The sequence below is a fragment of the Melanerpes formicivorus genome, unplaced genomic scaffold, assembly GCF_026170545.1.
Source record: "Melanerpes formicivorus ecotype bairdi unplaced genomic scaffold, bMelFor1.0.p_v2 SCAF_99, whole genome shotgun sequence".
NCBI lineage: Eukaryota > Metazoa > Chordata > Aves > Piciformes > Picidae > Melanerpes > Melanerpes formicivorus.
In genome coordinates, this window is record NW_027142451.1 from 369,895 (window position 1) to 382,530 (window position 12,636).

The following is a 12,636-nucleotide window of genomic DNA, read 5'->3' on the forward strand; positions in this document are numbered from 1 at the left end:
CTTGAGATGACTTCCTCTCCATTACCAAACAGGGAGCATCTCCCATGAGGGCAGCGAGGGAAGAAAGAGGGAGTGTGAGACCTTGCTGATGGTTTTATAGGGAGCAGAACATGATGAGAATGAAATACACAGCTTCCTTTGTCCACCCACTGGGCTGGACTCCTGGGGCACCAAAGGTGTACCTTGTGTGGCAGCAGCAGGGGGCACCCAGCCCAAACCACCACAAACATCTTGAGGGAAAAAGAAAAAAATAATGCTTTTTTTGGTTCTTTCATAAAAACACAGCAATGCTGGGGCTCTATTTTATTGCTTCTGCTCTACAGATGGAACTTGCAAAAGAAGAGAAATGTGAATTTCTGCCTTTCCTTTCCCCTCGGAAAGTTGTGCTCAGAGGTGGCCACATTGTTGCTATGGAGTTTGTTCGAACTGAGCAAGACAGTGATGGAAGCTGGAAAGAAGATGAAGATCAGGTCGTCCGTCTGAAAGCTGACGTGGTGATCAGTGCCTTTGGCTCCATCTTAGGTGACAACAAAGGTAACCTTGGTTAATGCATCCTGTAAATGCTGATCATCAGTTTAGCTGCAGCCATTTCCTGTCTTCTGACAGCTTTGGGAGATGAGTCTTCTGGAGGTCATGCAGCTTGTGCCTGCTGATCCTCTTTGCAGGAATTTCTTTATCCTTTAGGTATACGTCTTAGAACAGAACTTGAGGGTCTGCTAACAATGATAACAAAGAAAAGTTTCAGCTCAGTGTGAGGAAAAACTTCTTTACAGTGAGGTTGACAGAGCCCTGGAGCAGGCTGCCCAGAGAGGTTGTGGAGTCTCCTTCTCTGGAGACTTTCAAACCCCACCTGGATGCATTCCTGTGCAGACTACAGTAGGTGATGCTGCTCTGGCAGGGGGGTTGGACTGGATGATCTCTGGAGGTCACTTCAAACCTCTAATGTTCTGTGATACTGTGATCTGTATTGGTCATGATTTGGGGCTCAATCTAACCTTCAGAAAGCAAGGAGAAGATTAAGGTTTACATATCTTTTTTCAATCTTTAAGAGATTGATCAACTACTCTTATAGTGGAGCTGACTGAGAATGTGGGGAAGTGCTGTTGCTTTTGGTTTTCACACCCCCTGCTTAGGTTTTTGAAAGGTTTTCTAGAGCCTCACATGGTAAATCAAGTCCTAGCCTGTGTAATGGAGTTGCTTTGTTGTGATTCAAAGCCCATATGGTAAAGGACCGATTGTGGGTTTTTTCTTGCTCATTAAAAACTGCTGCAGCTAAAAGGTTGAACTTCCTTGGTTGCTGTGATGGGTTGAAATTACTCCCCAAATTAAAATTGCCAGACCAGCTCAGCTGGAAAGCAAATAAAGCTCTATTTACAAGCAAAACTACAATCTAGAAATATGAATTGCAATGAGCATGCACAAAATATGCAATATTTACATACAGTTACAATGACTAGAATAGAATAGAATAGAATAGAATAGAATAGAATAGAATAGAATAGAATAGAATAGAATAGAATAGAATAGAATAGAATAGAAAGACTAGGAATAGAATAGAATAGAATAGAATAGAATAGAATAGAATAGAATAGAATAGAATAGAATAGACCAGACCAGGTTGGAAGAGACCTTCAAGATCATTGTGTCCAACCCATCAACCAATCCAACCCACCTAAACAACTAACCCATGGCACCAAGCACCCCATCAAGTCTCCTCCTGAACACCTCCAGTGATGGTGACTCCACCACCTCCCCAGGCAGCCCATTCCAATGGACAATCACTCTCTCTGTGATTGATATAGACAACACAAGAAACCCCCTGGACAAAACCAGGGGGCTACCAACAGCTTTCTCTCCTCTTATCCCCCTGTACACTGGAAAAGAGAAAGAGAAGAGCCAAGAGTGGCTTGTTAGTACTTAGCCACAACAGGAATGCAGCCAAGGCCAGCAACAGCCAAGCAAAAGCCACCAGCTGGTATCTGCTAGAGCAAAGAAGTAAAAGAGAGGGAGAGTTAATTTATACAACTAACTTTATGTTAGTTGTCAGACCAATGGGATTATTTAGACCTTATTATTTTCCCTTTTACCATCCAATGGTAATTTATTTACATTTACCACTTTTCTACTCAGTCTGTGGAAAGTTTCCTAGGCATCAACCTGAAAGTGCCACAGTTACTTAGCCATAACACCCTGCCATCCTTGTCTCTCTTAGCACTGCCTCAATTAGTTATTGTGAGCTTTTTAAATAGGAACCTAAAGTGGGAAGGGAACAAAGTGGTGCAGTGAGCTAATGGTGAAGGAAGAGAGTCCTTTACCTGGGGTGTGAACAATGCACCTCTATTTCAGGCTGCTGGTTTTGGTGAAACTGCTACTAGCAACAGCAATCAAAAAACAAGGTGTGGTGGTTTGACCCTGGCCTGGAGGCCAGATGCCCACCAAAGCCACTCTATCACTCCCCCCTCTTAAATGGGCAGGGGGAGAGGGAAAACAATATAACAAAAGCCAGTAATAGGATAGGAGCAATTTTAATAACTGTAGTGAGCAAACAGCGAAAGCAGAGAGAGGGATGTTAGTCTCTACTGCCCAGCAGCAGGACATGGTCGGTCTCGGGCAGCAGGGCTCTCTCAGCTTGGTGATTACTTGGGAGGATAGACTCCATGGAGGAATCCCCCTGGTATGGGATATCTCTTTGGCAAGTCTGGCTCAGCTGGCCCAGCCCTGTCCCCTCCCAAGCTCTTGCCCACCCCTCAGTGTACTCTTGGGGCAGGGAAATGTTGAAAGGGCACAGCCTGGATACTTACTCAACAGTAGCCAAAACACTGCTCTGTTATCACCTACTGCTGCAAACCACAGCACCAGAAAGATGCTGTGAGGAGAATTAACTCCAGCTCAGCCCAGCCCAGCCCAACCCAACCCAATACACAAGGGAAAAGGCAAGGTGTTGGGTTTGGATGTTGCAGAAGTGAAAAAACCCTAAGACTTGACAAAAAAAAAAAAAGAGAAAGTGTTTATTCTGAGCACAGCATTTCAGCTCCTTTTGAATCTTGAATTTTTCACTAAGCTGTCTTAATGAAAGTCAAATTTCTTTTTCACCATTGAGCTGGATTGCAACCAAATTCCCAGGCTATCTCAGCATACATTACGAAGTCAGAGCCGCAAAGATGCTTCCGTGAGGACAGGCTGAGTGAGTTGGGGCTGTTCAGCCTGGAGAAGAAAAGGCTCTGGGGAGACCTTACACCAACCTTCCAGTACCTGAAGTGGGCTAGAGGAAAGTTGGAGAGGAATTTTCGTAAGGGCAGGTGGTGATAGGACAAGGAGCAATGCTTTTAAATTAGAGCAGGGTAGATTTGGATTGGACACTTCAACTGGTGAGACGCTGGAATGGCTTGCACAGAGAAGTTGCAGATGCCTCATCCCTGACAGTGTTTAAGAACAGGCTGGATGGGGATATGAGCAATTTTATCTAGTGGAAGGTGTCCCTGCCCATGGCAGGGAGGGTGGAACTAGATGATATTTAAGGTCCCTTCCAACTCAAGCCATTCTATGATTCTAGGATTCTATGAAATGAGTGTTTGCTTTAGAAGAGAAAATTCATTTATGTGTTGAAAAGATGCAGCTAGAGGCTGTCTCAAGGTCACCAGACCTTGTTCTCATGGGCGATTTCAACCTGCCTGATATTTGCTGGAACTCAACACAGCAGAGAGGAGGCAGTCTAGGAGGTTCTTAGAGTGTATGGAGGACAGCTTCTCATCCCAGGTGCTGCGTGAGCCTACCAGGGGTAAGGCTCTGCTAGACCTCCTCTTCACAAATACGAAAGGGCTGGTGGGAGATGTGGTGGTTGGAGGCTGTCTACAACTACCTGAAGGGAGGTTGTAGACAGGTGGGGACAGATCTCTTCTCCCAGGCAACCAGTGCCAGAACAAGAGGACACAGTCTCAAGCTGCGCAAGGGGAGGTTTAGGCTGGGTGTTAGGAAGAAATTCTTCATAGATGTGGTGGTGAGAGAAAGTTCAGTTCTGCCACACACACAAAGAAACCACGGCTAACTCAGTCAGAGAAGCAGAGAAGAATTAAAGCTATATTTACAAGCAGGATGAAATGCAGCTGATTATATATACAATACACAGTATTTACAATATATACAGAAATATACAGCAAAGAACGTAATACAGAACAAAACTTTCCCTCCTCCAGCCAGGAGGGTTCCCCCCTCTGTACCCCCTCTCTCCCCCTACCTCCCCTTTTTTTCCCAAAAAAGGTTAGAGAGAGAGAAAAGGTAATAATTAAGGAGGAAATTCTGTTAGCTCAAAGTGTATGCAAGAATTAGTTTTCTTATCTGTTAGTTCAAGGTTAACTCCTTCCAGCACAGCTGTTGCTCAGAGAGAGACTGAAAACAGACAGGCTGAAAAAAGACAGACAGACTGAGAATCAAACTGAACTAAAATGTGAAGTTGCATTCTACCAATCTACCAATGAAATTCGTTCAGAATATCTTTGTTTGGTTATTATTCCAAAACATTCATCCAGAGTGTGCCAGCAACTGTCCTTAAAGGCACAGCCTAAACTGGTCACAATAGAGAGAGTGATTGCCCATTGGCATGGGCTGTCTGGGAACGTGGTGGAGTCACCATCATTGGAGGTGTTTAGGAGGAGACTTGATGGGGTGCTTGGTGCCATGGTTTAGTTGATTGGGTGGTGTTGGATGATGGGTTGGACTCAATGATCTTGAAGGTCTCTTCCAACCTGGTCTATTCTATTCTATTCTATTCTATTCTATTCTATTCTATTCTATTCTATTCTATTCTATTCTATTCTACTCTACTCTACTCTACTCTACTCTACTCTACTCTACTCTATATATTCTATTCTCCACCATCAAAGGTGGAGATGAAAACACTGGAGGGACTCAAAACTGGCCAATGCCATGAAGAAACTAATCTGACTTGCCACTTGATCTGACTTTGAAGAAAGGGATGACCTAGGTGACCTCCAGAGAGCCTTTCTAGGCAGAAAGGCTGAATTATTCCATGACTGGATGACTGAGAATGCAGATTGAATAAATATGTTAATTGTTGCTCATACAGAGAGCTCAATCAATTGAACTACTTTGCAAGGCAGCTCGGGGAAGTATTAGTAAGGCCTAAACTACCAGGGTATGTCCTATTTGTTATTAATGTTGTTAAATGCTGATACTACTGATAGGGGATTTAAAAAAATGCTATGAAAACCAGAGGGACTGAGATCAGATTTAGCTCCAGCTCAGCAAAGTGCCCAGGGCTGCCTTGATGCTCTTGTTTAGAAGTGTTCTTCAGCAAGATGTGGGTGACTGCTGTTAGGAGCAGAAATAGCCCACAAATGAGGAAGCTTTTTGTGGTGGTCTCTTTCCCTCAGCAAGGTGTTTCTTATTCTTTCGTGGTACCTATGACATTTACTACTGAAATTCCATGTACTCACAGTAGGCATTTAGTCCTGTTTGTTTGTTTGTTTCATTGAAATAAATTACTGATTGTGGTGTTTAAAGCAACAGTATTAGTATGGTGGGAGAGTGTTGCCCAGAGAGTGGTGGTGAATGGTGCCACATGCAGCTGGCAGCCAGTCACTAGGGGTGTCCCCCAGGGATCAGTGCTGGGCCCCATCCTGTTTAATATCTTCATTGATGATCTGGATGAGGGGATTGAGTCAGTCATCAGTGAATTGGCAGATGACACCAAGTTGGGGGCAGGTGTTGATCACTTAGAGTGTAGAAGAGCTCTGCAGAGGGACCTTGACAGGCTGGACAGATGGGCAGAGTCCAACAGGATGGCATTCAACAAGTCCAAATGCTGGGTGCTGCACTTTGGCTGCAACAGCCCCATGCAGTGCTACAGGCTGGGATCAGAGTGGCTGGAGAGCAGCCCAACAGAGAGGGACCTGGGGGTACTGATGGATAGCAGTTGAACATGAGCCAGCAGTGTGCCCAGGTGCCCAAGAAGGCCAATGGCATCCTGGCCTGGATCAGCAATTGTGTGGCCAGCAGGAGCAGGGAGGTGATTCTGCCTTGTACTCAGCACTAATTAGGCCACACCTTGAGTCCTGTGTCCACTTCTGGGCCTCTCAATTTAAGAAAAATGTTGAGATGATGGAAGGTGACCAGAGAAGAACACCAAGGCTGGGGAGGGGTCTGGAGCACAGTCCTGTGTGGAGAGGCTGAGGGAGCTGGGGTTGTTTAGCCTGGAGGAGAGGAGGCTCAGGGGAGACCTTCTTGCTGTCTACAACTACCTGAAGGGAGGTTGTAACCAGGAAGGGGTTGGTCTCTTCTCCCAGGCAACAGTGACAGAAGGAGAGGACAGAGTCTCAAGCTGTGAATCACAAGCTGGGCAGGTTTAGGCTGGATGTTAGAAAGAAATTCTTCCCAGGAAGAGAGTTTGGCCCTTGGAATGTGCTGCCCAGGGAGGTGGTGGAGTCACTGTCACTGGAAGTGTTTAAAAAGAGCCTGGATGAGGCACTTGGTGCCATGGTTTAGTCGATTAGATGGCGCTGGGTGATAGGTTGGACTCGATGATCTCAAAGTTCTTTTCCAACCTGGCTAATTCTGTGATTCTGTGATTATCCAGTCACACTGCTTTTAAACCCTGGGTCAGTATGCTGGCGGGGCAGAGCCTGGGGGAAGTGTTGTTGTGCTTTGATGGCACTTAGGCTGGGCAGTGTCAGCAGTGAATCCGTGCCGTGACGCTTGCGGCAGCTGTGGGTTTGCATTTGAGACGAAGAAACTCGCAGCTTATTTGTGTTTTCCTGAAGTAATGCTACTTTTCACTGCAAAGGAACTCTCGGAGATGGGTATCAAAAATAACATTAATGAGCTACTAAAGCTAAAATTAAAGGAACTTATGAAATTGGTTAAACATAAAACCCATTAAACTGTTTATTGAAGCTTCACAGATATGCTGCAGCTAATGAGCATTTCTGCTATTTAAATAAGCCCAAATTGAACACACAGTACATGGATACATAATTAGTCATGGCAGTCAAACACACACAGACTCACTTATAAAGCTTTATTTGAGGAATCTTTTCCATTCGATTTGTTTTGTTAATTAAAATATTTTTTTCTCCCCCCCCCCCTTATTCACTTATATTTTAATATTGTTTTTGTAAGTGCTGTAATTTGCCTTTGCTTCTCCATTTGTGTTTGTTTGCTCTGTGAGGATGGGAAATTCTGAATGTATATTCAGCGCTGTCCTTTTGTTCGGTGTTATTTATGTGAGCATCACTTAATAGCGGCGGCGTAATTCAATTGTCTGCTGTCTTTCATCCAGAAGGAGCTTTGCAAATTACACAGAATGTCTCACCAGGATATGGAGGAGAAGGCAGCACAGCCACAGGATTGTGCTTTGAATTCTGGAGAGAAAAGCTGTGTTAATTTTACACTTTAAAGGAGTATGAGAGTGTAGGGATTTGAAAAACCCAGATCTTTCCTTTACCCCATATCATGCACAAAACCTGGAGATGCCTGGTTCACTCCCCCTCTACTCTGCTCTGGTGAGACCCCACCTGCAGCACTGTGTCCAGTTCTGGAGGCTCTAGTACAGGAAGGATCTGGAGGAGCTGGAAAGTGTCCATAGAAGGGCCATGAGGATGATCAGAGGGCTGGAGCTCTTCTCCTATGAGGACAGACTGAGAGAGTTTGGGCTATTCAGTCTGGAGAAGAGAAGGCTCTGAGGAGACCTCCTTATGGCCTTCCAGCATCTGAAGGGGGCTACAAGAAGCTGGGGAGGGACTTTTTAGGTTGTCAGAGAGTGATAGGACTGGGGGGAATGGAGCAAAACTAGAAATGGGTAGATTCAGATTGGATGTTAGGAAGAAGTTCTTCCCCATGAGGGTGGTGAGACATTGGCACAGGTTGCCCAGGGAGGTGGTGGAAGCCTCATCCCTGGAGGTTTTGAAGGCCAGGCTGGATGTGGCTGTAAGCAATCTGATGTAGTGTGATGTGTCCCTACTCTTGGCAGGGGGTTGGAACTAGATGATCTTTGAGGTCCCTTCCAACCCTGACAATTCAATGATTCATTTATTGCTCAGTGTCAAACACCAGTTCAAAGAACCAGTTGTTGGGGTCACGTTCTTTCAAGCTAGGCTTGGCTCTTAGAGACTTCCCTTTGTGAACACCAAAGTTCTCCCCTCCTTCCTGCAGGTGATCTAGGAGGTGGTCCCTCCAGATTCACAGTTGTCATGGGCAACAAATCCAAATTGTGAGGGCATTAGGAACTCTTACATAAGATGCTTTTAAATCATGCCCATATTTTTGCTTGATCTAAATCTTGGAGGTTATAGAAAAGACAGAAGGGAATGGCTGCTGGATACCATGCCAGCCTTGCCAGCAGGGAAATGTGCTTTAAAAACTACTGACCAGGCAGACCCAAATGCCCAGGCCCTGGCAAGATGTTGTAGGTGAGGGGATGTTGAGCATTCTTTGCACTCTCAAGAGGCTTTTGGTATCATTTTGTCCTGACAGCTATTTTGGCACAAAACCATCCAAACATAGATTTGAGAAATGTAATTGATCTAGGTTTGGAGAGGTAATGCCCTGGTTTTCCACAAGATGAAAGAATCACAGCATGGTCTGGCTTGGAAGGCACCTCCAAAGGTCATCTAGTCCAACCCCCCCTATAGTAAGTAGTGATAGTCAGAACTTCCAGTTTTGCATCATTTCTTCTGAAAAACTGCATCTCCCCTACCACATTTCCATCTAACACCTTTTACTGTGGCTCAGTCTTCTCTCAGAGAAACAAGTCCTCTATTAAATCCCTGCTACCAAACCCTGCAGCACCATGTTTCCCTCCCTTTCTCAGCCAAACAAGTCTTTACAAGCCTGCACATATCTAGCTTGTGAGAACTGTCTGGACCACATACTGAGATGGGACCTCTGTGTGTGATAAATTATCCTCTATGTGCCACGAGTAAGATGATCAGAAAGCTTTCTTGAAGTACAGACACTGAAATGCAAAGAGAGTTAATGTATTGTGGAGGGATCCATCCAGAGACACCTGGTCAGGCAGCAGAGGTCAGCCCAAGCCAACCTCATGAGATTCAACACGACCAAATGCAAGGTCCTGCATCTGGGTCAGGGCAATCCCAGGAACTGATATAGGCTGGGCAGGGACTGGCTTGAGAGCAGCCCTGGAGAAAAGGCCTTGGGGGTGCTGGTGGATTAGAAGTTCAACATGAGCAACCAGTGTGCACTTGCAGCCCAGAGAGCCGACCAGAGCCTGGGCTGCATCAAGAGAAGTGCGGTCACCAGGTCGAGGAAGGTGATTCTCCCCCTCTGCTCCACTCTGGTAAAACCCCACCTTGGAGCACTGTGTCCAGTTCTGGAGCTGCTATTACAGGAAGGATCTGGAGGTGCTGGAAGGTGTCCAGAGAAAAGCCACAAGGATAAGCAGAGGGCTAGAGATCCTTACCTATGAGGGCAGACTAAGGGAGTTGGGGCTGTTCAGTTTGTAGAAGAGAAGGCTCTGGGGAGACCTAATTGTGGCCTTCCAGTATCTGCAGGGGGCTACAAGAAAGCTGGGGAGGGACCTTTTAGGGTGTCAGGGAGCAAAACTAGAAATGGGTAGGATCAGATTGGATGTTAGGAAGAAGTTCTTCTCCACGAGGGTGGTGAGACAGTGAAACAGGTTTCCCAGGGAGGTGGTGGAAGCCTCATCCCTGGAGGTTTTTGCAGCCAGGCTGGATGTGGCTGTGAGCAACCTGCTGTAGTGTGGGGTGTCCCTGCCCATGGCAGGGGGGTTGGAACTAGGTGAGCCTTGCGGTCCCTTCCAACCCTGACAATTCTGTGATTCTATAAAATTTCCTGAAGCATTCTTAACGACATTGCCAGCAGCCAGCAGCAGCTCTTTATTTATTTTTTTTTAAACAAACAAACAAAGAGGACACAAAACTCCACCCCAAACCCAACCCAACCAACCAATAGCTTAATTATCCATACTGATCAATGCCTCAGTCTGAAGGTTGTGTTTGGTGGGATCTTTTGTCAATGTTAAATAGATTTGAAGAAAATCATGGTAAGTGTTTTGAGTCTGCTATTTTGGGGGTTCTGTTGTTGGTTTGTTGGTTGCTTTGTGGTTTGGTTTTTTTTGCCAAGCTAAGTCACAAATTTATTCTGGGTGGGAGGGATGGTGCTAGCAATAGGCCTCGAAGATAGATTAAATACGTCTGCTATGAAAACCTGCTACAGTCTTTCAGCTTAAAACCATATTTGGTGATTCTGGCTTCTTAGCTAGCTGGGAAAAATACTTTGGAGTCTCATCCTCCAGCTACATGACTCTGTGTGCTGGGGGGGAAAGGAGGGGGTGAGGAGGAGAGCATAGGTGGGACAAGTAGGTCACAATGTTTGTGTGTTGCTTCCTGTTGGGGTTTTCTTCTTTTCCCCTAATTATACTTTGAAATGCACTTTTAATATATCACAGAATCAGAGAATCACAGAATCAGCAAGGCTGGAAGAGATCATCAAATCCAACCTGTCACCCAACACCTCATGACCTCATGGCACCAAGTGCCACGTCCAATCCCCTCTTGAACACCTCCAGGGACGGTGATTCCACCACCTCCCTGGGCTAACAACTCTCTCTGTGAAGAACTTTCTCCTCACCTCAAGCCTAAATTTCCCCTGTCACAGCTTGAGGCTGTGTCCTCTTGTTCTGGGGCTGGTTGCCTGGGAGAAGAGACCAACCCCCTCCTGGCTACAACCTCCCTTCAGGTAGTTGTAGAGAGCAATAACGTCTCCCCTGAGCCTCCTCTTCTACAGGCTATATGATCCCAGCTCCCTCAGCCTCTCCTTGTAGGGCTTGTGCTTGAGTCCTCTCCCCAGCCTCGTTGCCCTTCTCTGTACACATTCAAGAGTCTCAATGTCCTTCTTAAACTGAGGGGCCCAGAGCTGGACACATATGATTTGGAGGTGAAGGAAGATACAGAACCTGGGAAGAAAATTCTGTCCCAATGATGTGCAGGAGAGGCTGCATTGGAAGCTTGCTGTGTTTTCAGGCATGTGCTGGGGGAATTCTGTGACTTTGCCCTCATATTGGAGCAATATTCTTGTCTTAAACTGGCAGGTTTCTCTTTTACATCTCTGACAGCACAACTACATCAGTTTAATTGACCTTGGCAATCTGCATCTGCTAGTGGTATGTCCCCAAGGGATGTTGCAATTTTCAGCTGCATTTTATTGCAGAACCTTCAGTTGCCATAGACAAAGCTATCTAACCCCCTCCTCCCCTCCTCTCCTTATTTTGATACATGCCACCAACATTTGCTGCAAACATTTATTGAAAACGTGATTCTCTCTCTCCCTCTCACAAAGCTCCTTCAAAGTGGCTTTGTGATCATCATGAAATAATTCCTAAATACACAAGAAAAATCGGGTGAATGTGGAGCAAGATTTTTTTCTTCTTGTGTTTAATGCCAGTTCTGTAACACCACGCTCTGTAATTACCATTTTTCTTAAATGTATTTTCACATCTGCATTATTTTTGAGGACAGTAATCACAGTATCACACTACATTAGGGGTTGGAAGGGACCTCCAGAGGTCATCCAGTCCAACCCCCCTGCCAGACCAGGATCAGCCAGGACAGTCCACACAGGAATGCATCCAGGCAGGTTTTGAAAATCTCTGGAGTACTGTGTCCAGTTCTGGAGCCCCTATTACAAGAGGGATGTGGAGGTGCTGGAACGTGTCCAGAGAAGGGCCACAAGGATGATCAGAGGGCTGGAGCTCCTCTCCTATGAGGACAGACTGAAGGAGTTGGGGCTGTTCAGTCTGCAGAAGAGAAGGCTTCGAGGTGACCTCATTGTGGCCTTCCAGTATCTGAAGGGGGCCTACAGGAAGGCTGGGGAAGGACTTCTCAGGATCTCAGGTAGTGATAGGACTAGGGGGAATGGAATGAAGCTGGAGGTGGGGAGATTCAGGCTAGATGTGAGGAGGAGGTTCTTCACCATGAGAGTGGTGAAACCCTGGAATGGGTTGTCCAGGGAGGTGGTCGAGGCCCCGTCCCTGGGGGTGTTTAAGACCAGGCTGGATGAGGCTCTGGGCAGCCTGATCTAATGTGAGGTGTCCCTGCCCATGGCAGGGGGGTTGGAACTAGATGATCCTTGTGGTCCCTTCCAACCCTGAATGAAACTATGAAACTATGGAGACTCCACAACCTGTCCCCTGTACTCAGCACTGGTTAGGCCACACTTGGAGTTCTGTGTCCAGTTCTGGGTCCCTCAGTTTAAGAAGGACATTGAGACTCTTGAACGTGTCCAGAGAAGGGCAACAAGGCTGGGGAGGGGTCTGGAGCACAGCCCTGTGAGGAGAGGCTGAGGGAGCTGGGATTGTTTAGCCTGGAGAAGAGGAGGCTCAGGGGAGACCTCATTGGTCCTTACAACTACCTGAAGGGAGGATGTAGCCAGGAGGGGGTTGGTCTCTTCTCCCAGGCAACCAGCACCAGAACAAGAGGACACAGTCTCAAGCTGTGCCAGGGGAGGTTTAGGCTGGAGGTGAGGAGAAAGTTCTTCTCAGAGAGAGTTGTTAGCCATTGGAATGTGCTGCCCAGGGAGGTGGTGGATTCACTGTCCCTGGAGGTGTTCAAGAGGGGATTGGATGTGGCACTTGGTGCCATGGTT

At 46.4% G+C, this 12,636-nt stretch overlaps 1 protein-coding gene across 3 annotated transcripts in view; it reads left to right on the top strand.

Moving 5' to 3' along the window:
- The window catches only part of DPYD (dihydropyrimidine dehydrogenase), a 609,010-nt gene that overhangs the window by 270,593 nt on the left and 325,781 nt on the right, over window positions 1-12,636 (top strand). For 2 of the 3 annotated variants that reach the window (XM_068166235.1, XM_068166236.1), the window contains one exon: window positions 324-534. In XM_068166235.1, the coding sequence (XP_068022336.1) occupies window positions 324-534 (211 nt within the window). Of the gene's footprint in view, window positions 1-323; window positions 535-12,636 lie in introns of those variants that run through there. The other variant, XM_068166240.1, reaches the window with a different exon arrangement.